Source organism: Clavelina lepadiformis, chromosome 1, assembly GCF_947623445.1.
Source record: "Clavelina lepadiformis chromosome 1, kaClaLepa1.1, whole genome shotgun sequence".
Lineage (NCBI taxonomy): Eukaryota > Metazoa > Chordata > Ascidiacea > Aplousobranchia > Clavelinidae > Clavelina > Clavelina lepadiformis.
This window is the reverse complement of record NC_135240.1, coordinates 13,266,300-13,291,784: the sequence shown is the minus strand read 5'-3', so window position 1 is coordinate 13,291,784 and position 25,485 is coordinate 13,266,300. Positions and strand designations below refer to the sequence as shown.

The 25,485-nt window shown below is 35.0% G+C and overlaps 3 protein-coding genes and 1 long non-coding RNA gene across 7 annotated transcripts; 2 read left to right on the top strand and 2 right to left on the bottom strand.

Annotated features, from left to right (window-relative positions):
- Positions 1-54: 54 nt before the first annotated feature.
- LOC143452140 (uncharacterized) lies at positions 55-5,751 on the top strand. Its single transcript, XM_076953004.1, has 8 exons — positions 55-189; positions 1,411-1,627; positions 1,849-1,989; positions 2,098-2,208; positions 2,413-3,086; positions 3,189-3,319; positions 3,509-3,946; positions 4,075-5,751. Exons 1-8 carry the CDS (start codon positions 95-97, stop codon positions 5,079-5,081), a joined length of 2,814 nt encoding a protein of 937 aa, XP_076809119.1. The 5' UTR covers positions 55-94; the 3' UTR covers positions 5,082-5,751.
- A 4,855-nt stretch (positions 5,752-10,606) lies between these two features.
- On the top strand, positions 10,607-15,643 carry LOC143452186 (uncharacterized). The gene is made up of 2 exons (XM_076953059.1): positions 10,607-13,437; positions 13,866-15,643. The coding sequence occupies exons 1-2, from the start codon at positions 12,783-12,785 to the stop codon at positions 15,074-15,076; spliced, it is 1,866 nt and encodes a 621-aa protein (XP_076809174.1). The 5' UTR covers positions 10,607-12,782; the 3' UTR covers positions 15,077-15,643.
- Positions 15,644-15,686: 43 nt separating this feature from the next.
- Positions 15,687-18,692, bottom strand: LOC143452326 (uncharacterized). 2 transcript variants are annotated; one of them, XR_013115002.1, is made up of 3 exons: positions 18,517-18,692; positions 18,250-18,396; positions 15,687-17,227 (listed from the first exon to the last, which is right to left on the bottom strand). It is a non-coding gene; the product is annotated as an uncharacterized LOC143452326 (long non-coding RNA). The 2 variants fall into 2 exon arrangements; XR_013115003.1 differs by having other exon boundaries at positions 18,210-18,692.
- Positions 18,693-19,202: 510 nt separating this feature from the next.
- LOC143452197 (V-type proton ATPase subunit H-like) lies at positions 19,203-25,485 on the bottom strand. 3 transcript variants are annotated; one of them, XM_076953068.1, is made up of 14 exons: positions 24,401-25,485; positions 23,937-24,086; positions 23,666-23,869; positions 23,254-23,358; positions 22,973-23,029; positions 22,119-22,163; positions 21,118-21,215; positions 20,713-20,905; positions 20,548-20,643; positions 20,334-20,416; positions 20,108-20,233; positions 19,930-20,031; positions 19,698-19,811; positions 19,203-19,558 (listed from the first exon to the last, which is right to left on the bottom strand). In XM_076953068.1, the coding sequence occupies exons 1-14, from the start codon at positions 24,494-24,496 to the stop codon at positions 19,525-19,527; spliced, it is 1,503 nt and encodes a 500-aa protein (XP_076809183.1). In that variant the 5' UTR covers positions 24,497-25,485; the 3' UTR covers positions 19,203-19,524. The 3 variants fall into 3 exon arrangements, with proteins under 3 accessions (XP_076809183.1, XP_076809190.1, XP_076809198.1); XM_076953075.1 differs by lacking the exon at positions 22,973-23,029 and having other exon boundaries at positions 24,401-25,484; XM_076953083.1 differs by lacking the exons at positions 22,119-22,163; positions 22,973-23,029 and having other exon boundaries at positions 24,401-25,483.

Below are 25,485 nucleotides of genomic sequence, written 5' to 3'. Positions count from 1 at the left end.
TTTGGCTAACAATGTGTCTTTCAAAAGCAGTTCATGGGAATATTTTTCCTTGCAGAAGTAATGTAGGTCTACGCTATAAAAATTTAAAAATAAAATGAAAGCGGCAGAAATAAGGACTGTGTCAGGTTATGAAGCCATCAAAGCAAAGACTCTGCAATTTCCACCGGGAACATTAGAAAATAAAACAAAGTATGTGATTTTTGACGCCTATATAGAAATACTTTCTGTTTTTTAATTTAATATCTGTTTGATTCAATATAAACATGTGGCAGAACAATTCTTATTGATATTGATCTTATCAAACTCAAGACGTCCCAGTCAAAGTTGAAAACTTCGTTTTTTCCAAATATCAAAGTTCAGTTTTATAGCCACGCTCTTTGTTCAAGACTATTTTGTCAGGTTCTATGTACATAGCCTTTAGGCTTATTTTGAAATGATTTGATAGAAATAGTTATGGTTGTACATAGCAGCATTTGCTTGAGTGTGAATAGCAGGGTGTGTATAGATGTCTAAGCTATTGAACTTGTTTGATCTGAATACTGGTTAAACCCAAAAACGACTTTAGTTATGACAACTGCTGACTATACTTTAAAAGGGCTAAGAAATACAGCTCAAATTATCATGTGACATCTCGTTAGGGGTACGAGGCTTTCATTATTGAGGAAAGTTTATTTTGTAATATGAATTCCCATCGATATTAAGCTCATATGTACGGATTAAGGGCACGCGGAGCAAAGAAAACAGTCCGACATAAAGCAATATTCTCTGTCCAGCGAAATAAAAGAAACTTGATACAATAGTGTTCTATGCTTGATATTTTGTCAATACGTTGACTCTTCAGTTGAGCTGAAAGTGTAGCATAGCAGGCAAACCTTTGACGCCGCCCATGAAAACAGTAAATTATTTTACAGGGTGCAGTTTTTATGCGTTTTTATCAGATCTATATTTAGCCAAATATTGGCATTGGTCATAAAGTGTACAGACGGTTTATCTAATGTACTGTAGTTGAATGTTAATTACACTATTATTGTACTAGATTTTATATGTGAAGGTATACATAACATAGTAACGAGAATGTAAAGAGAGATATTAAGACTCTGTAACCTTGTGAATAGGGCCCACGCATTTGTTTTCGCTTGACTTGACGTGTAAAGTTACCTCGATAAGACGAAGTTATATACCTCAAAGTTTGTTTTCGTAAGTTATACCTATGTACAGTTTTTGCAAAGTTTTTCAAGCCAAAAGCAGCTGCTTTTCGCGAAAGGATTATCTGGAAGCATTTCTCTTGAGAATCTGATCTTGAACCAAAAAATATCTTATCATATACAGTATATAGATTTTATTTATTAATTTATTATCGTTCATTGTGAAAACGTTTTCACTAATTCATAAAATATCATATCATTTTAGTGTCCGTGCTAACGCAAATTCCAATACTTTTGACGTGTCAACGCCGCCACTCTTTTCGTTGAGGTTTCTCAATTCGGTTAGTTCGGCTGAACTACTGAAATCCCGATCAAAATCCCGTGTCTCGGTAGCCCCGGATGTCACAAAAGAAGATAACCACAAACGGCTTCCGCCAGTTGAACTGACCATAAATAAGAAAATCAAATTTCCACACGGAAAGGTAGAATCAAGTATAGTAAGTTGTATATACAATTACATGAACACGTGAAGGCCTGAGTAGCTGGTGTTAGTACGAAACAATGCATCAATACTCTGATATTTGTGTATCAGTGTATACTTTTCCCTGTATAAGATATACATTACTCATAGTTATGCTTTGAATTCAAAATTTATATCATACAGTACAATTTAACTTAATCAATTTACGTTCAATTCTTATAGAGGTTAACGGATAAAGAAAGAAATGGATTTAGTCAGCTTATTTCTTCCGATCGTGTAATTCTTGAAGAATTGCGTCAACAACTCCGTACGCAACCGCCTAATGGCACCACCAGTGTATTAGAAGCAATCGCAGATCCACAGGTAATTAACTAGAATTAAATGCAATAAAACTCCTACAACACAATTGAATATAAACTTAATGTTGAGCGTTGTTTAGAATTCGGAAAATGTAACAGACGCTGACTTTAGGTACGGCAAGAAAGATTTTATTACGAGCCACTAAAAACTTTCAAGCAAGATAAAAGTCAAATTAAAGATTGCTTTGTAGCTGATACCAGGGTTCGAGTTGTAAATATTATGGTAAGTTTCGTCAAGTTTTAGTCAAAAGTTTGCAAGTTGCCTATCAATGAATTAAACTTGTGGTATGCCTACTTTTATTTCAAATATTTTGTTATTTTATCTGCAATACTTGACATTTATAAGAATTACTTGTTTATTGACATTAATGTTTGTTTTCAAAAACATAACGGTAGCGTTATCACAACTCTTTTTATTACGCAATAGATACCTGAAAATGAACACACAATTGGTACCGATATCCTATTACCGTTGACTATTTCGCGGCAGCAAGCGGCCGCAACTAGAAATACAAATAGAGTTAGAGGTGGCGCCTCTACAGCATTTTCTTTTTTGCCCCAAGTGGTGGGAAGTTCATTAGAAAAGAAGTCCCATGTTCAGCAAGATTCTGGTAAATACTTGAAAGACATTTATCAACTGGATCTTGAGAATCTGGGCAAGCTTAACTTGCAAATGGTCTCGGATAAAAACAAGCCAGCTGGTTTTGGCTCTCTTCCCAGAAAAAGTCAAGTGAATTTGCCACAGATTTCTCTAAAAAGAGACGATTACGAATTAGAAGAAAGTCAAATCAGGTGGAAAAAAAGAAAGGTTCTTGAGCCCGGTCAGCCGGCCCGCCCGGCTGCAACTGTTCAGCTGCCATCCAGGCGTGACAAAGAAAGTATATCAATTTCCAATTCTTTCCCAAGACGTGCAACGACCACAGCGAACGGTAAGGCCCACTTGATTGGCCCCATGAACAAAATGGAAATGATTGCAGATTACAGCAAAGCCTTGCAAAGTGGTGTTATTTCATACAACGAATATATGAAAAAACTTTCTGTTCTGTCACTGCACCGCGTCACGCTTCCAAACAGCGCACAAAGGCAATTTCATATCATTAGGTAATCAGCAATTAATTGGTGGTTCAATTTGAAAATCACTTATCATATCAAGCTACTGTTTTATCAATTGGTGATTTATCTTTTACTGACTTTTTACTCTAGAGATCAGACGAACAACATGAAACCTACTTTAACACACGTGGAAATGAAGCCCAACACTAATTTCCATACGTTGCCACCAGAACAACGTGAGCTTGATGTAATACGAAGACCGAGCATGCCCAACGACAAGGGTATTACAAACACTAATTGGCTTACAATGTACTTTTTTCATGTCTTTACTCTTCATTATGGTATTTTTATGAAATATGAATTGGGGCAGTTTAATATATTTAAAATTTAATTGTAACTTTAAATCGTTTTAATACCTGTATTATCGTGTTTCTGGACCATACATTTCACAAGTATGTCTATTTTTCTAGTAAAACGATATCACCAAACTCGAAAAGCACGAAGCAATGAGCAAGCTGCCATCGAAGACTCCAAAAATATATCCGATAAATCAGACCCACCCCAGCTTCATAAGGTCGATATTGGTGAGGGATTGACATTGTTTGACGAAAGCCAACCAATGATGAGTGACTCAAATGGAGATGTCATCATCACAACGGATCTAACTCGCTACACCCACGTACATCATCCTCGGCTGGGAAGACAAGCCCATTATCATTGGAATCATGACGTTTTAAACACAAGTCATGACTCTCGATCTGACAGGCGAGGTTACCACTGGCAGAAGGCTGGGTCTGAAAACAGAGATTGGGCAAATCATTTTGATTCTCAAAAAAATCCCACAAGGAAGAGTGATCTAAAACCTCTTGAAAATAACGAAACAGATAACAATAACAAACAAGTACCAGGTCAGTTTTTGAATACGGCCCGCAAACAAGTATTAAGTTATGTGATGAGTAAACCTACTTGCAATTTAATTATATAAATTCAAAATGTCTAATTTACATTTGGGGAATAATAGGTGTTTTTATTACAGCTCTCTTGTCATTGGAAGACCACCTGAAAGGCATTGCTACTGAAAATATTGCAAATCGACTTCGAAGTTCTCAGAAGAATAGTTTAGGTTTTATAGGCCAGTTTGAAAAGGAAGCATTAGCTGCCCTGAACTCTGATGATATTTTATCTGTGAAAAGTCCAGCTAATCAAGTCGGAAAAATCCCTTATCCCGTAAGTGAAGCGGAACAAATCGGATTTGCATCGAGTGACGTTACCGGAGACATGACTTTAAAAGTTCCTCTGGGACCTCTTGCGGAAGATACGGACGCTGACGATGTGTCTGATGTTGATTCTGTATTTCAGCCTCATCTCAAAAACATGTTAAAAACCATAAAGAAGGCAAAAGCTAACAAAAAACGTAAAGTACCCGAGCTTCGAGGACTTGTTCCTACTGTTGTTCCAAAGCTTCGAGTTGAAGCTAGTGAAAAGAGAAATGCTGAATTGAAAGGAACCGAGGGCGATCGAAACAAAACCACAAACGAACTAACTGCAAATGCTAATTTTCTAGAGATTAACAAACAGCTTCCTGAAAATACGCCTCCCCCAACTGCAGAAAAAGCACAAAATCTATTTGTCGAAGGCAGTCAACAGCCTGGCATTCGTGAAGTGACTCACTCAGCAGGCAACACTCTAAACGTAGTCAGTCCGACACGTACAAACCTTAAAATAGTAATAGACAAAGCAAACTCCCAACTGATCCTCAACCAAGCATCTTCTGGGTCACCTATATCACAGCGAAGGCGCACACCCGCATCCAAAAAAGAAAACTTGGAAATGGTTGAACCACCTCCTCCTGAGAACAACACAGAGATTCGCATAATGACAGCATCAGTTGATCTCGTCGCTCCGAGTGATGATGACGAAAAGGATGGGGGAATGAGCGATAGATCAAGACTGGAGGTTGTGATTACATCAATGCCCGCCGCGCCTCCGGCGTCAATAGCCACTTCATCGGAGGGTGAACAAACTGACGTAGACGTGGAATGATATTTATTTCAAATATCTTTTGGAATTAAAGAATAATAATTTAATTAAAGGATTAAGAATAAAATTCTTAAAAGCAAACTGTAATATACGTTAAAAATACATCACGGTTTACCTCGTTGGTCCACTAAATCATAAAGTTGTCAACCAAGAATTAATTAACATGGGAAACTTGCATCGTGCAGTGTCTTCTGTGTAGATCTTATTTAACAATATAGGCGGAGATTGTAAATTTATAACAAGTGCTTTTCGTAATTAGAATTTGGCGACGGCGATCGCTAAACAATTTATAGCAGCGTTTAAGGATTGAAGTGTTGTTTTATAGCGTTTTCTGTAAAACCTCAAAGTTGAAACAGAAATACCATCCGCAACATATAGTAGCTTATTCAACAACGTTCAATTTCAATAGCTTTTATCTTAATCTTTTAGTATATTAACATATTGCAGTGGTCATTTGTAAATGAGATTAGCCTTATACATTTTGATATGTTTCAAAAGCTGTTTAGCCAATAAGTTAAAAGTTTTAGACAACTTTACGTGGCATTTTATATAACTTATTTTAAGTCAGTTTATTTTCAATTTTTCAAACATTTTCAATTAATTCGGTTCGATCATGAGCACATTGTATTACTATGGCAATGTACAAAATCCGTAATAAACGAAATTCGTGTTTATTTTACGAAAAATGACTGTAAGAAAAGATAATTTATGTCCTGAGAGAAATATTTTTTGTATACGATATTTTGCCAAGAAACCAGTGAGAAAATAGGTTATATCTTAGACTATATAGGCGCGGTTAAAAGTTTGTCAATAGGCCAGAAAACGATATATTTTAAAATTTAACCTTGCCGTATTTCACAAGCAGTTTTGAAAGGATGGGTATGCTTTAGCTTAATGATAGAAGACCGATAGATGCCAATATTCGAAAAGAAAGAAGTTAGGGCGATAAAGTGGAAACGATTGCTCTAAGGAAATGGTGAGCACCTGAACGTGGTTTTCCTAGAAGTACACTTACGTAGTACAAACTAAGTTTTCAATCAATGTTATAAATGTCACCAGCCACTACAGTTTTTTAAAACAATATATACTTGAGATTTAACAACATTTTCGTAATCGATAACTTTTTGTGAAAACCATAATGACGCTATTTCGTAATTTTTCAATCTTTCACTTTTATATTTAACTTGGCTTTTATATTTCTGGAATAAAAAAGTGAGAAATGTGCGGATTTAATAGAATGATTAATTTTTAATCGATGTGGCAAAAACGGGATTATAATTCTAGTACAGATTGGCTGGGATAAAAAAATTATTTGTTAGCCAAGAATGGTGTTACAGCGTTAGTGCGAAAATTGATTTACTTGGGGCAGAAACGGTAATAGTTGACCGGACGATTTTTTGAAATCGATATATACTGTACGTTTCTGTTGACGTTATTTTCGAAATGCAAAAATCATGTAGACGTGACGCAAAGTGATATAAATTAGAAAGAATGCAAATACAAATTGAGAATTAGCAAAGACAAATTACCCTCATCGTGTATTTCATAAAAGAGGCGCGGATGCACAAGCAATTTAAACAGAAAGAATTTAATGTGTTTAATGAGCTACAAACAATGAAATATTTAAGTCTATATAAGACCATATTTGGGTTAAAAGGTTAAAATTGAGTGGAAAGAAATTTGATTTCTCGCTGTCTTTGATCTGTAGGTGTTAGCAGCTACAACCTATAGTTGGCAACATCATAGTAATATTGTAACCAAACTTTTTCTCAGCCAGAAAACTTCCCGCTTTACAGCTAGTCAATTAGGTCTTTTTGCTTTACTAACTTATAGTAGCCTTTCTTAGTTAAAAACAACCATCATTCCATTACAAAGGCCAAACGTAGACTGAATTAACGCTCGCCCAGCACTTCCCAGCCGAGCGCAACACCACACCAACACAGATTCCACCGTTGTCACCCAATCAGAAAATAAACGCGGGACGCTAAATACCAATTAGCCCCTAGGGGTAACGATGTAAGACGTCACAAGGGATAGACTAAAAACACGTGTACATATGAATAGTTAAAATACGGCAGCACGTGAGCAAAGGTAAGAAAACCTGACGAGCATGCATACAAATGACACAATGCGAATAAAAACAGAAGTTGACCCTCACATTTGACTAAATTAACCTATAAGAGTGGTGCGAACATACAGTGTACAATGTGATGGCCGATGGGTCTAAAACGGGTGCATAAAAATAATCCCGTGACAATATTAATAACGTTTATATTCTTAGATAGAACGCTTTTACGTTTATTTATCAATATTTCAAAATTAAAATAACTATAAGATCTATATTTTATGAACATGATCGATTTTAAAAGCATATATCAATAATTTAGTTACATAATTTTCTTTATCGTTGTATTGACTATTGTACAACTGTGCCTTTTGTGGCCCATTAGATACTTAATCTCCTCACAGTGGTCGTCTTTCCGGCTTCCTTGATTCGCACACGTTCCCTGCCGAGAATCTTTTGGAGATTATCAAACAATTCCCTCCTTTAGTGCATGGTGCTAGGTGCTATACGCTGTAATATCCATTACGTTACTGATTACATTATTCAACTGCTTAGCACCCATATAAACGTTTTTCTACAACTTTTGCCGTCATATTTTTAATATACCAGCACGTTATCTTACATCTTCCGAGCTTACTTTATGCCGTTTTAGATGACTTTTATACATAAATAATACTAACTATATACAACGACAAAACCCTGTGTGTATTTTTTTCAAAGATTTTCGCCATCCGAAGTTGGGTTTGTTCTCTAAGGCACTATTAGTTTTTAATAAACTTTTACTGAGCATTTTGAGGACATATAGATATTTCACAATGTATCTATCAAGTTTACTTGTCTCTGAGCTCCTAGTTTTTCGATCGGATGCTTCCATACACCGTAAGTTTTCTCTTCTTTTCCAAACTCTTGGTCAAAGACCTGTTTGAGACAACATCAGAAAGAAGAAATAACATTGGCCGTATACAGTAGCATAGGACCGGAGTAGGGACCATTTCGTAAAAGGGTCCGAAACTAAGCATCAGGAATTTATGCCGGTTAAAAACATTATGATGATGTATAAACGTGGTGCTACTGAAGAAAATAGATCGTTTAATCACGCTAATTACGAAATGAAAACTTCAAATGCAGGCCGACAAAAAACAATGTTTCCATAAAACTATATAGATCTATAGTAAAATAATCCGTCTATAAAATGCGACGCTAAAAACGTTTCTTTATACCACATGCAAATTAGAAAAAAATTGAGTCTGGCCTACTTGCCAATAAGTATTGACCTGCAGCGAGAAACAAAATCAAATTCAAAACCGAATATGAATTTTTACATAACGCAAGGATGAAAACCAGAGCATAAGACGTGCTTGCGATAACGAATGTATTCTTAAGCAGAACGCTGTGGTATAACCGAAATAACAGATAATGGACACAATATACTCATAGCTGGAAAAGACATATTGGACTAGATGGTGCAAGTGACCAAGCGTGTGATTAAGAAGGAAAAATAGAGATCGCGGGCAAAGTGCAGTGTTTGATAGACCAAAAGGCTTCTGAACACGACCAAGCAATATACGTCAACAACAAATCGCTTTTCAGAGAATAGATCGATATTTGTTTTAACTTTGTTGTTATGTCGACTTATCCTATATGCAGCATTGCAGTATCACGTTCTATTACAATCACCTGCTGGCACCACCGTAATAACCTCATATAAATTTTGATGGTTCTGTGTTACATTTTTTTATCATTATAGATCCCATGCTGATTCTGTAGTAGCAGTTTCGCATGAACGCTTGATTACCCATCTTTACACAATGTTCTGTTGTCATCACCTTACCTTCAATGGTGAAATCCGAAACTGTTCTATGGGCGAAAACCTGAAACGGATTTCTTTATGCATGTGAAAAAACACAAAAGTCGTTCAGGCAACGTAATTGACCAAGATAAAAATATATCAAAGGCTAACATTAATGAGTGGCTGCACTAGTTTTAAACATACCGCATACGTCCGTCAAATTCTATTCTAAAGCGCTAACTGTTGCGTTATTATAGAATGACAAAGAACTCTTGCTCAGGGGTGGTAATTTGTTATTAGCGCACAATCAGCACAGCAAATGATCAGCATAAAAAATAATGTAAAGATTGTTGTTATTTTATCTTCTGGTGTTAACCTGCGCGGAAAAGGCGTTTCAAATTTTCATCGTATTGGGATGTTAGTTTTGAAATTTTAACTGGAAGTGAGTGAGTAAATGAAATAAAATTGCTATTTAGTCGAAGTTAGGGCACGGTCTTCATTCTGACACTGAAATTTTTGTCATAAAATCTTAATTGATTGGTTGATTAATAGCTGGTTGCATCATAAAATGCCTTGTAATTCCAAGATATATCATATAAAATTGACAGCCTCTCTGGAAATTTATTTAATTTTTAAGAGATAAAGTCCTACCTTATACAAAACGTATTACTCGAATGTGAGCGATTGTTTTTTCAAACATTCATTCATACGATGTGTTCGGAAGCTATATTTAGGGTATATGCTTGTGCATTACGAATAAATTAAAACAAAAAGCTTTTCCTTGTAAAACTGTTTTCGTTCTCAATCAGGTTTGGTAGAAAATTACCGGATGTAATCAACATGATGGATACGGTTAGTCATGTTTTTAAATGAGAAGATAAATCAATGCAGCACTCTCTAGAAACTTGTTTATGCCATAAAAACGATTTGTTACTTTGTAAAATGTGAGCTCGCGTAAACGTTTTGCAACATGCGTGCGTAAGACGGCAAGAAGCAACGGATATAAATATTTAATGGTTTAGTTCGTATTTTTCTCAACGCAGGTTCGACTTATACTTTAAAGTGATTGTTTTATATCGGCCACAAAGTCTTCACACAGTTAAAACTTGTTGCGAAACAATAATGTTTTAAAAAAGTTTCATAAAAAGCAATTTTTAATTGATATCATTTGTTAAGGGGCAGTTTCTCTCACAAGAAAAACAAGCTTTTTTAAAGTTTTTGGCTTTATTAACAAGCGTAAAATTGATACTTTTTTTAGGTTGCGATGTCGTACGAGATAAACATAATATATCTACAACCACAGTCCTGCTGACACGATTGATGCAAAGGCGGATAAGCTCATTTTAAGAGCTGCATGGGGAAACAGTCGAAAACGTTTGTTCTACAACCCCGCGGATTGCGCAATCTGCAGGTTAATATAGGCATGACTTATGATTTCGTCCGAATTTGTTCTGATTTTTGTGGTTTTAGCTGAGCTGTTAGAAAGACAACCTATGGATTCGCTTGGAGACTGGATTTTACTTAGTCCCACACTTAACTTCACGTAATACTGTGATTTTGTTCCTTGGTTGAACAACGCTATTATTTCAATTGTCACGCATGACAGTTTGTTGCACGCCCGCAAGGCTTGCGAAAGGTTGAGTGTTATTTAGACTAGTGTCGGTTAGAGATAGATTGTCCCTTGCTGTGACTGCACTTTAACCCACTGCGATTAAGTTAAAGTCAGTGTTTATGATGAGGATGTTTAAATGCTTGTTCCATAAAAACTCTTGTTGGAAAAGATGCAGTTACAGTATTCAATCGCAAGATAAATATCTGAGGATTAAAGCAGGCTGCTTGAAAACTATAAATAACGGTATGTCTCAGGTTGTGCGTTTTGTTATCTCGAGTTTGACGTATACAAAGTTAGATTTAGATTTGACGGTATTTGGTCACTTAAGAGCAAATTAAATGTGGTTTTTAAGGCTAACTTGGCGCCAAACCACTTCTTTTTTAAATATATTCTAGTTTTCAAAGAAATCCAAGAACATTAATGCAACGGTATAACTACAAAACAGGACTTTACTTGCCACGCATTGACTAATACAAAATTAGAAAAAATTAAAGCTACAGTTGTTGGATTGAGCCAACGTTCGCTTGGTCACGTTTCTCTATTTCGTATGTGTCTCTACTGCTTCATTCCTGCAAGCAATGCATTGTACCAGTGCACATGCACTTAGGATTGATTAGATTGACTTACACAGGCTGAGTTACGGCATATTAAATTACAGGCTGCGTTTCAACCATTTTAGCCATTTGGTTGAAGTTGGGTTATATTATGTTGGGTTATGTTGGGTTATGTTTGGCTGAAGTATTGCAGAAAGCTGTAAAACGAAGTGATTTCCAGCACGGTTTAAATGATTCAATAAATGTTTGATACTCTTTTCAACCTTGAAAAGCGAAGAATCTATCCAGGGAAAGCTAGACCCTTTCTGAACAATATATGCTTTTGACTGATCTTTCGACAACTTAAGAATAACAAAAACCCGTTTCTTAAATAAAAATGAATGCTTATAGAAAATAGATGCTCAAAAATTTTTAGACGAAACTTTTTACTTTTTCACTTTTTGGAAAACAATATATCACCATGTGAAAGAGTTTGTTAACTTTGTAATGAGTGGCTGACAGAAAGGTATACATTTTACTTGTATGGGTATGACTTTTAACGTAGCCTAATTAATCCGGGTTTTCAGCTAGTTTATTTAACAAACTTAGCTCCCGTGAGAGAATAACATTAAATAGTTTGTATATTTTTGAGCTTCTATTTTCAAATACACGCAACGCTTTCCTTCAAAATGGATAACTTTACGAAAATATTCTTCACTTAATCTTTAGAGTAAAACAATTAACTTACTGTATTTCTTTATTTTAATGCGCGGGAATGGTTAAGCAAGTAGCTTGCTACGCTTTTGTTGTTTTTTTTATGTTATATATAAGTTATTCATTACAAGTGACGAGTATATATAAGTGTTTATGTCAGATGTGTGAATAGAAATATTTTTGAACAATTGGGCTTCAAATTATAATAAAGCTTTGGTCCGATATTTCCCAACAGTAGGCCTGTCTTCATAGATAAGATTTGCGTTAAGTATACATAAACAAATTTTTTTCTCAAAGGCGAATCTACCGAATAACGTTTATATATTTTCGATTCGATTTCGCGGACTAAATCGCTTCAATAAGCGTGTCTGCAGCAATTAACATTTATAAGGCAATGCACTCGTATATGAGCAAAAATAAGGCTTGAACATTTTTATTTCATTAGAAAAGAAGCAGGGCGATGGATTGACAGCAGATTGTCAACTTGAAAATATGGAAAGGTGCAGTAATGCAGTAACGTCATAACAAAGTGACAAGCGCGTAACAGTCTTTAGAAATGAAGTGCACTATATAATTGAACAAACTGAACGCGGTTGTAAAAAATCAATAGCATGAGTTCAGGCGGAAATTTTGTTACAAATCCCACTAAATCCAATAAACACGTATCACGACTAAAGGACATGAAATTTGGTAAATAATTCAATGATAATGGAACTTGAAAAAGTTTTAACATGAATTTATGCAGGTATCATTACATGCTATATGAATGGTAGAGTATGGTAGTTGTTCGCTATTTAACGTTTGTAGGCCATTTTGTATAAACTATTTTTTGTACCTGTCTTTGATACGTGTGAATGTTCCAGGAAACAAAATATATAACTATTTTAAAGGCAATATTTATCTATACAGCAAATTATAAATAGCACCAATTAAGTTTTTTAGGATTGACCTTTTTTCTATACAGAATACTGTGGATGTGCTGTGTTAATAAATGATAACGTCTATAACAGACGCTGGTGGATATTGTGCGTGTGCAGCTTACAAAATGACAAACAAAACAGCTTGTGTAGGAATGGCAATACTTTATGGAAACTATTTTGTTTTTCTATTGATATTAACAAAAATGTACACATTGGACGTAACTGCAGCTTCTACACTAGGCCTGCCCAATGGACGTGAAGGAGATTTCACAAAATCAACGTTTCGCTTTGGTAAATACGGAAAGATGAGTAGAGTAAAACGTTCTCATAGTACGGCAAGTAAATCGGAAACGGAAAACATGGACGGGTGGATACATTCGATTAATCAAACTGTTTTTGTTTTGCCCCAGTTTGAAAAATTTTGCAAGCTCAGCGTTTCATTCTATGACCAACACAATATTTACGAATGTCGGCCCTCCTCATTGTGGCTAGACTCCGATACCCAAACATTGAAGAAAATAAAATCCACCTTTCTTTACTACGAAATTGCTGTTATAAAAAATGCCAAAATGCAATGGAGTATTCCAGAAAATGTCACCGATTTGAGACTTTGGTACCAAAAAATCGCTATTATTCAAAGTGATGCTTTTGCTGACCTGCAACATTTGAAGAGTCTTCACCTTGAGCATAATGTCATTTCTTATGTCTCCAGAAGAGCATTTACAAGTAAAGGATTAACTGCGTGTAACTTTTTATCGCTTATATCTTCCATATTTAGATTTGGAAAAAATGAAATATTAGCTATCAGTATAGCGATATGTATAATAATTGTGTTTTAGGTTATACCTCATATATTATAATATTTATTATAACATTACGAATATGCAATAATTTTTTATCCACGTCGTTTGTAAAATAGCTTGTAATTGCCAGAATACATGCGATAAAAGGTCAGGACCGTGTTACTGGTTAATTTATCTGTTTTTACCCATAAAAACAAATTATAAAGCATAAAAAGCATGGAAAGAGGATTTCGTGTCATATCCTATATATAGCTATATGCTACGAGTATATAGCAATATAACATCATTAATTCCAAACAACAGTAAATAAGTTGTTGCAAATTCATTATTGGTCAAATTTATTCTTTACAGGCTTGACGAAGTTAAAAGAACTGAATTTATCCTTCAACAAAATTCAAGCTTTGCCAAGCTGTCTATTTCAGAGATTACCAAATCTTAAAACTCTCTCTCTTGAAAACAACGAATTGGAATTTATCAAAAGACGCACCCTTGCCGGTTTGGAATCCTTGACATCTTTGGATTTATCTAGCAATGCTATTGAAGAGATTCACAAAGATGCGTTCCTACCTCTACATTTTGCAGGCAATATTATTATTACCCTTCACAAAAATTGTCTGAAATATCCTCGTAAAGAATGGATCCGGATAGAATCTTACCCCTACCAGGACATTTGCTCACATGAAACTGCGCTTACAGCAAGTAAAAAAAATTTTCTGAAGAAGTTGAACCACTTTAACAATTTTATGGAAAACTTAAATACTACCGAAAAAGCGTCATCGAATACAAAAGGTAAAGCTGAAAGAACTGGAGTGGCAAACAGCAAAGCAATTAGAGTTTTGAGTGCAGAAGACAACCCTTGGCAATGTATTTGCCCATTATCGGACAACACCTTGCAGTACATAATGCATGTTGCTGATTTGTTTCATAAACAGAGTTATTTACGATCTACGAACTGTCCCGCTTCACAAAACTGTACAGAAAACAAAATGAGCATTTATTGGTCAATAATAATGCCGTGCGCGGACATAAAGTATGATATTGGCAAACCGGCTGCTAACGCTGACGTACTTTTAAGAAATTGTTGTATTTCTACAAATACACTTGAATCGGATGAAAGAAACCGTTCTTGCCAGATGCTCACAAATATTTTGAAACCCAACCAAACGGGAAGGGTTTCATCAGACAATGACAAGATCGATAACAAGGAAATGACCGAAAATCATATCACTATGATCGGCATCATCATAGTTATAATCTGTCCAATTCTGCTTACACTTTGTCCAGACTGCCACAAAAGTGTGGGTCCAACATCCGATTTTCCACCTGTCGGAAGTGGGAGAACATACGGTAACCAAAACAACAGCAACAAGCTTGTTGAGACGAGAAAGCCTCATTGTGGAAGTCAAGTTATAAGTAACAGAAATAGTGTTTGTTTAACAACTACACTTGACGCTTCCAGCAGTATGAGCAGTTTGACCGCAGTATCGATGTTTGAAAGAAAATCTATGGACACAAGTTCAACAAGTTTTGCAGGAGTTTCGTCGCGGTTAAAAAACCAGTGACACTTCTTTCCTAAATCGATTGAAATCTATAAGTTAATAAGCTGGAGTAGGTCCCTGTACTTTTCGTGTTACGCGATGGGGAGTTTGTAACTGACTGCAGTCTGCAGGTTTGCATTGGGTTGCAGCTCCATTTCGTTTTGACTCGTGCGACGTTTCAGTTGTTGCAGTTAATCACGACACCTTCACTCTTGTATCAGCGTATGTGGATTATTTTTTTTATTAGAAGGAAAAAAATATATACGATGTTTTGCACAAAACTTTTTCTCGACGCAACCAATGAAGTTAGTGTCTTTTGAAAAGGAAAGTTTTTTTGCAAAGTCCAAGCCTGTTTGTCATGGTATGTTTGAAAATCTTTGATGCAAATCGTTGGCAGAATGTATGTAATGCATGACTCCACGAAAGTGCTGTTTTGTCTGTATACTATACCACTGTGCATGTACTTCTTATTGTTTGAATTGAGTTTCGACCATTCAGTTGCTTCAACGTCTTTGCTTTTAATTTCATTTATTGCGTTAAGCTACTGTATATAGCTGTTTTTTAATATAAACTAATAGCGTTTTGAAGTGACGTTTATCTCTTGACTGAAGAAAGTTTTAATTTTACAGTTGGAATGGAGTGTAGATCCAATATATTTTTTGACTGTTTACACTATAATCAGTTCACAATATTACTTTCATTCGACAGAAAATAGCGAATACTTAAGTGACAAGTTTTCTGATATTATTTAAAAGGATATAAACGCTTCTTCCAATTGGCAAATGTCAATGTAAGGCAGATCATATTGATGAGCAGGCTTGGGCTCGTTATCAACTTGCCGATGATGCCAGAGCTTTCTTTTCCTGAAAATGTAGCCAAGAAGACAATCACGGTTATGTCCGATACGACGCAGATGCTTGTACATATCGCTAGTCTCCTCATCAACTGACGAATTTCCGCTTCCTTTTTACATCCAGTTGCCGAACCATTTGACTTCGATGTTTGTTTCTTTAACGGATATAAGACCAAGCCCAGCAAAAGTGCCTTGTATAATAATGCAGGAGCACAATAAATAGCCTACTAAAAATATATAGAATATTTCTTGTTTTACTTGAAAAGTTATCATACAAAACCAAGTTTTGCAAAACTGCAACTTGTACATTAATTTAGTTCTAATACTTTAAATACTTTGACAGATTTACCTGTTGTACAACACCCAGAAAAGGTAAAATTGTCACACGCACCAATCGAGATATATTCTTGGTGATACGAAAACAACCTGTTGGCGTACTCACCCCATATGCTGAAAGATTAAGGATTACTATGCTGACCAATGCCGACAAAATAGTAATAGTAATAGTTGCTGCACTAATTTGCTTCAAAGTAGCAGTGGTTAAATGTTTTAGTCCAGGAGTTGTATATAAGCGTCTTTGCCGAATCCAAAGCACGGTATACATGGCTGCAATTGCAACAGCATAAAATATGACAGTGCATTGAAAGGTCACTAAACAAACGAGATCAGACCCCTCATGGTGTAGCTCAGCTAGATTTAGATTAGAGTACAGAAATGTGAACAAACTCGAGATGACCAGTGAAATATCTGCTAGCAAGCCTTTAGTTTTAACAGTATTCTTTTTCTTCTGATCGGGGATACCTAACGGCCTTTATTCAAAATGACTAGCCTCGTGTATCTCTGCAGTACAATACCTTAAGTCAATTTTAGATCCTGGTGCTTCTTGCTTTTCTTTTGCTTTTGTGCAACATTGCGATAACTTTCTATTGAACTTAGTCGAAGTGTATGTTAACTGAATGTCGTTGGAGCTCTCTTTTTGGGCTGGTTGCGTTTCGTTTTGTATTCTTGACCCGGTACTGCTTGTGCCAACATCTACCTGCGATAAAGGAATGCTTTGGAATCTTTGCTTATGCTTTCGCAAAAGAAACATCACCGATGCTAACAGCAAATAAGCCGTCAGTGTCCACAAAATAAGAGAGATAACTTCAAACGCAATCCATGAATTACTTAGGAAGAAAATGTTTGGCGAAGTGTCGTTAAGTAACGACGAGTTGAAAGTGGAGAAATTTAAATAATTTGTTGTGCTCATTCCCTGCTTTTTTAAAATGGATGCAGATTTTTCTAAATCCATAACACCACTGCTGCGTTGCCTTTCACTGCATCTGAAATGAGCAACAATTCTAAATTCATCAAAACTACTATATACGTTATGACAATATTTACGGATTGTTTCATGCAAAAACAAGTAATAATATAACCTATGTAAATCAATAAAAAGAAACAAAATTTTTTTCAATGTCAGCATTTCAACAAATTTATCTGCAATTTAATACTTCTAAAGTAACTGTTGTCTCTTTTTTGTAAATATACACAGACGTTTCAAGTTTATCCCATGAGAAAAACATTTTGAGCCAATGCTATCAAGTAAAGAGTTCAATTTCGGAATAGGCTTTAGTAACTGTATTCAATTAACTGAGTAGCCTAGATGGTTGGCGATGAATTTTCTTTAATTACTGCGAATGGTTCAAAAAGAAAAAAATCAAAAATTTTGCTTGATGTGATTTACTTTAAAGCGAGTTCGATGTAAGAAGAGCTTTATTGCCACCATACGAATTATAATACATACTTGACCTCTCATAAACCAATCCCTGGTTTTCTTTACGTTGTTATATTTAGTGTCTTTTTATTTCACTCTGGCAACTACATTAGGACTATCAGGTTACCCTTGTAAGGAGGCACCTCTTATGTTGACAAAGATTGAGTAACATTGATCTACATCGAAAAATCCAAACTGATATACGATTCAAGATATAACATAAATATTTTAAATATTCGTTATGTTCATTAGCGCATGCTAATAACAACTGACTCGATTTTTTCGACCCCACCGTGTTTTAGTCGAAACATGAAATGATTGCTATTCCCAATATTTTAGCCTTATGGACTTTGAATTGGCATTTACAACAGCATAAGTTATAATAGTAATGGGCTATACAAATTCCAACAAAATTAAGCAAGTTGCGCAATTAATTAACATACCTATACAAAAGGCGTTGGAAGTTCATTCACGTTTAAAACCTTTTAAATTCGACAACGGTTAAACAGCAGGATATAGCTTTTGTTGCATTCAGTAACTAAACTTACAAGGGAATTAACTAACGTTGTTCACCCGAGTGAAATTTACCGCAGGTTTATCCCATTTTTGAACTTTTCTTCCGACTTTAGAACTTTCATAGAATATCAAGGAGCTTGCGACTTGACGGTTGCCAAGAACCCTGACATTTATCGACCTTTTGTCATACCCAACAACGATAACGAAAAAAGATCGAATCTATCATATAAATGAGTACTTTTTACGATATTGAAGACCTAAATTATAGTTAAATATTTCCTGCGTTATTAACTTTAAACTCTTGCAAATCTTATTGTTAATTAAATCTTATTGATGTACCTCACAGATTGACATCTTTCGCATATCTACTGCACTCGTATGCTCTACAATAACAGTTTGTGTCACCTGTTCCTAAAACGTAACAATATTGCTTGCGTTTATCTATACCCAAAGCTTTTCATTAAGAGATTTGACAAATCACAAAGAAAGTATAAGCTAATTCTCATGTTTGATATAATTACTTTGTTTGTAGACTAATTACGGGTTGCCCTCACCTTTCAGAATAACATCCCGATGTTAAAAACATGTTTTGGCATGGATTTTGCTCCACGCCTAAACATTACATCGGTAGTATTGAAAAATGAGACGTTTTTCGTCGAAGTCGCAACTACTTAAGAGAAATAATAGGAAAAACGTCAAAAAATCTTGTAATTAGCGCACAGTTTTTGTGCGTGGGGCGCAGTAGATGTAGCCTACATAAAAAGAAAATTTTCGAAGGCGTGGGTGTCCGCGTATACAAAAACACAAATTGAAGTAACTTATAAAGTTCTGTGTAAGAAGAATTAAACTCATTCGTTTTATTTGCCAATGACATTCTAAGATGTTGATTAGAGACATTCTAAATCGGACCAATTTGCTGTCAATTACGAATTCGTTTTTTTATAGTATGACATTTGCAAGTGCTTCTTGCAGTGACTTTTGTCTTCTAGCACTATGTTCTCTAATGAAATCTTCAGAAAAGCAAAGAGCATAATACTTCTTTAATATTGCACTAAAGGCGCTGACGAAACAACAATCAAAACATTCGTTTAAGTAAGCAAGCAACCAGGACAAACTTCATATCGTAACTGATTTTAACTAAAATACAATGACATTAGTAGTGTCCTGACTCTAAATTTAGACTTAAAACCTTGTCTCATCACAATGGGGAAAACGTTATGAAAATTCAAACTGCAACGTTACTTTAGGGACATCGCACAACGCAATTTCGCATTGATCGAGCACAAAACAGACTGATTATACCAATCTATGTATACAAAAAGAATCAAGAAAACGGAATAATGAACATTAACCGCTGGTAAGCTGCTTTCCAAGGTATTCCCTGTAAATATTAAAAATTTGTTAAGAAAGATTAAAATAAATAAATAGATAGATAGAGCAAAGTAAATAATGCAAGGCCTGCCGTTTTACAACAAACTGTATATCAAGTTACCAAACTTAATACTTAAAACACGACTTACCAGTTGTGGACCATGAGTTTTTGTACGGCGATAAGCGCACAATATTTCACCTGTGCATTTTCATGAGCAAGCAACTGCATAACAAGCTGCTTCAGCCCTAATTGATCAATCACCCTAAAAATAAAATGGAGTTGATCGTTCTGAAAAACCTAGCACACACATTGCTTTGATGAAAAACAACTGGTGGCGGTTAGGCAGCGCCAGCAACCGAAAAAAAACAAAAAAAACTGACTTTTTGCCCCTTGGATAATGACGCACATATTCACCGATGTCATGCGTGGCTACAGCAAGTATGTCGGGATCCTGAGACGTTTCCATGAGACTTGTTAAGATTCTATTTAATACCACACATATTTAAATCAGTAATTTCCAGCTATTAGAAACACAAGAGCTTTTTAGGTTCATATTACTTCAAAAGCTCGTAATTCTTTTCATTGAGTCTAGCAGCATTTTCTCTCCAAAACTTTTCTGATTTATGAACAGGGCTCCATTCGAGTCTTCTTGATTTAACCTCTGATACATATTCATCAAATGAGCTACAAAAATTCAATATAATGGTTTCAATTTCAGAAAAAACAAACTTACATCAACGATCATGTCAGCAAGGTTGCCCAACAAAAAGCATATCAACTATACCTAAGATCTTGCAAGCAATTGCTGAGATGTTCAGTTAAAAATTCCACATCATTTGTGATGTCTTCATCTGCAAATTGCTTGCCCTAAATCAGTTAGAAAGTTAAACATATTTTTATGTCATCTAGATCATCCCATTAAAACGCTATCACTCCTAAACTACTGGCAAATGTTTCTAACAAAGTTTATTCTATTAATAACTACAACTATTCCTTACCTCTAAAATTTCCAATTGTTTCAGAACTTTAAAATGAATCATAGCTTGTGAAAACACTTTTACTGTATCATTTTCAACTGGTTTGTCAATGAGATTCTATAACAATAGTAATGCAGATTACGCCCAACGCCAACAAATTATTTCAACACAGAAATAAATACTCACTCTGAAAGTTCCTAAAATTATCCTCGTCACTTTTTCCTTTGCTGCTTCAGCAAGAATATCAGCAAGCACTGGGACAGAGTTGTATTGCACCATTCTGTCGCATAGCTCAGGGCTAAAGGTTATCAACCAAATGCAGAAAATAGTCTGATATTGCAGTTGAAATCCACACTTGGTGTACAACAAGGATTGCAAGCTTTGAAAGTACATAAAAGTTAATAAAATACAAAGAGTGCAAAAAAAGCCACAGATTGTTGCCTGCAAAACATATCATTGATTTGGGTTGAAATGTATTAAATGGGAGTTACCTATAACAGGAAAAACAAATCACTGTTCATCAAACACATTCTGTGAAGCAATGAATTATAACATTACCAATAACCTGACTTAAAAGGACATATCACAAACCTGGTCATTCCATCCATATTAAAAAATGCCTCACGATATTCCTTTACGCGAAGCATCATTTGCAGGCAAGATAGAATACTTTGTACGAAGTCAGTCACCTAATTGATTTGATTGTTAATAAAAAGTCAAAGGTGAAGAACATCAAAGACAGATGATATAGTACGATGGCTTCACAATTAACTCTCCATCTGAAGTTTTTATTTTTACTTTGTAAAACATAGTGCATGCATAAACCCATTCAAAATAAATTTACTAAAGAAAACATAAAACTACTACATCTACCAACCGGTTACTGGTATATACATACCATATATACTTTACCCTACAGTCTAAAACTGTAACAATCCAATTATACGAGTTATAATTATCTCTCATATAAACATATATATTATATTGTTATACATAAACAATTATATGTCATGAAATGCTCAAAATATTACGGGATGTAGAAATTGTAGATACAGTACTATATTGCAATTCTTCAAGGACAGTAATCAAATATTATACTAACTGAATATTAAAGCTTTTAATTGCTTTAATAATGACAAGTTTGGTTATTGGTTTTTTAAACAAATTTTTCAAAATCGATCAAATAAACGAATTCTGACATAACAAAACTGACAATAATCAAACACCCGGTACTGTACTATTCTATACTAACTGAATATTGTACAATGTTTTGTCATCCACTGCCATGCAATAGATTCCTAGTCAAATCACATCAACATCATCAAATGATTAGGTACAATTGATTTGATTTTACAACAACAAATTTTGTTGGTGCTGATTAACAAGTCTAACAAACCCATGCAGTACAATATAGTTAATAACCCAAACAAAATTATACACAACTGCAACATTATTTCTAGAACAATTTCCAAATCAAAAAGATCATGAATAAACTTTATAGTGAAGAGGCAAATTCTACAAAGCAGTTAGTAATAATCACAACTGTTGCTAAATCAACTTATTTTGTTATAAAAGCTGGGTGCTTGGTTTACCTCTGATGCCATAAGTGCCATGGTCTCCCTTGGCATATTCACATTCTATTTTCAGTTGAAAACAATAAAAAGGTGTAGATTGAAATACTGTACATTTTAAGTTAACTAGTCTAGCCTCTAATAGTTCGGTTATGAGTGGTCACGTCATCAAAGCCCTGATTTTAACAAATAACAATACTGTAAATAGCTTTCTTGGCCTAAAAAGCATTAAAAAATTATTATGTATACAGTGAAAGCTGGTTAACTCAATTCAACTTGGCATAACAGAAGTACTTAGACAAAATGCCTACCAAATTCCTTGTAAACAACTCATGTCAACCTAAATCTCAGTTAGTTTAGAGTGCTTTTGCTGACACCATGAACAACCCAATACAAATTTATTCAAAAAAACATGCATCATGTCAACAAAATCACCCATAGGGCAGTGCCCACCATAAAACTTGAATACTGCCTGCCAATTTAACCAAATTTGGATAATGCAAAACTTTGGAAAACTTGAAGAAATTTGACGGTTACCTTTTGCTTCGAGTTAACCAAGCATTATTTGAGGGAAGATGACAATACATTTCTTTAAACGTGACTTACAACTTACACATTGCACAACATAAATTCTCAGACAAACGAAGCTTAAAGCATGAATGAAAATCGTATTTACACAGATCAGTTTGATCTGGATAGAGCTTTGGTAATCTAGCAAGCTGTCAGATGCACAAAAAGTGAATGGAAATGCATGTTTGCATTGAAAGTCTAATGTGTTTAATTGAATATAGGAAAAGTACTATGCTATCCCTAAAAGCTTGCAAAAAGTGTTCATTGCAAATTAATATTGAATTACATGGCACACTTGCATTTACCAGCAGCTTTTCATCTGGTTTATACAAGACTTCATTTGGTTCATATTTCATCAAATTCTGTTGAAGAAACTTTTACAATTATTGGAAGAACAAAATAACCTCTTGGTAGATGAATACCTAACATCTTCGTAAATGTGGTGGTTTGAATAATAACTATATATATAATGTAAATATATTAATGGTTTTAGAAAAATCACTCAGAGCTAAATTCACTCATTAAAGTGCTAACTGACTTCCAAACTCCAACAAAGGGTAACCACAAATTAAAAGCAACAACCAACCTCATTAGAAAGTTGTGTCTTGATCCAGTTCAGGTAATATGTTAAATCATGAGAGCTCATTCTTTCTTTGCTCCAACAAGCCAGCTTGGAAATAATTCTGCTTGCCTACGAACACATTCAATTATTGGTAAAAAATCCCATGCTGGCATGTTAAACTTCAATATATTATTATTGCACGCATACAATGACACACAAAAGAGCCCATCACCCACCAACCTTTGAGTGGCGTATCTCCTCTGCTAACCAACTAAATTCCTATGTTGGATTTATAATTATAACAATCTAATGTTATCAATCTACATCGTTTCAAATGATTACAATAACGCAAGACATGCCATGTAATTTTGACTGCAAAAATTGCACATATATACAACAAGATATCAATCACCCAAAGAGCCAGTTTTTAACTTACCTGATGAACAATAAATCTGTCTGTCCTGTTTAGCATGTTCATAAATCCAACCCATGGCGACAGACGTTTTTTATTATTACTATCACAAAAAAGTTGGGTACGCTGCCGATCCTCTGTTAGAAGATCATCTACAGCAGTCAGAACATAGCGGACTGTTTGTTCCTTTGAAATTCGAGTCATCAGTGAAATGAAAGTCCGTGCACACTGCAAACATGTCATGCTTTCAACTTGATAAATACATGAATGCAATGAAAAATTGTTAATTGCAAACCTCATCACCCCGCCGGTCTAATATCTCCTTTCTAGCTTCCGGAGTCTTTGCAAGATCAAATTCTCTAATCACTTCAAAATCTTGTGCCTGTATCATTTGTCCTTGAAGATATGATTGCCAGTTGACTCGGTGAGCTCTTACTTCTATAGCCTAAATGTGTAAACTATGACCATTCATTAAATGCGTAACAAGAGGTACTGATGGTCTTAATAGTACACCTATAGTAATACGTTATAACAGATATACCATGTCATGTAACTTTACGCACAAAAAATCCTACTAAATACTGGGTGAAGTGAAATGATATTATGAAGTAATTAATAATAAACACCGCTGTGTCACCAGGAGCTACTAATGCTTTAAAATGCATCATAAACACTAAATGCTACAAAACCCAAATCATTACACATCTATAAAATTTCAAAACCAACCATGTTTTGAGGTTTCACAACTAACACCTTTACCTGAGCTTGAAGTTTATTTGTTGGAACGGGAGCAAGTGCTATTAGGTTTTCATCTATTTCATCACTGCCAAGAGACATGTTCCTTACCTGACTCATATTATTTTATAAAGAGCAAAATCCTAAACCCCTTTGTGATCACATGACGCATATATGTGATATTATGAAATATTGTAAACATTAATTTTATTGTTAATTGTTAATAAAAATGTTACTACTGTGTTATATTCAGCTAAAGACAACATTTTGACAATGTGCAAAAACAAATTTGCAATAGTTCATTTCTTTTTTATGGAAATTTTAATAAATATGGTTAGCCTACATAAAGTGTATGCCTGCAAAAGGGCTGATATACCCTAACTAACAAAAATATCTTAAAAGTTAAATGCCTTGTCAGGTTGTTACTGTTGCCAAAGAAAGTAACATCTTCTAGGCTATGTACATTAAGCATAAATTAAGGCACAACTCTAGGGGAAACTTTAATTTTGGAATGGGCAAAAATCTCAACAGACTTATTTAGTGTTGCACGTAATTGACAATAATCATGAAACCAGCATAATTCAATAACATAGCTGCTGTTACAAATACATGTAAGTTTTTTGTGCACTGGACAATGTAAATTTCAAAGACTCGTGCGCCGCATCAGTCTCAGACAACTAAAAATTGTGCATTGGTATACAAGAATGTCAACCAAATCTCACTGTTTGGGAATTATTTGCATAAATCGACCCAATGTGATAACTGATAACCAAACTGACCAATTTTGTTCATTGGATATAGTTGCGTTCCATTCAGGCCGGGGCCGCTACTTGCCAGACTGCAGAGTTTGAGTTTGGCATGGGCGCACTCAATATTGTTTTTCATCACCAACAATGGCGGAATTTGGGTCCGTATTTTTGGACTTAATGCCTGGGACAGAACTATTGCACATTCAATTTTTAGTGATACGACATTGAATCAGTCTATTTTGTGTAATCGGGCACTTCAATTGTGTCTAGGAACTTTCGTGCAACCGTTCTTTTAATTTTTGGTTGTTTGGCGAACGCAAGATCTTCCTGAAACTGGTACTGCCTACCTGACTGTTCCTT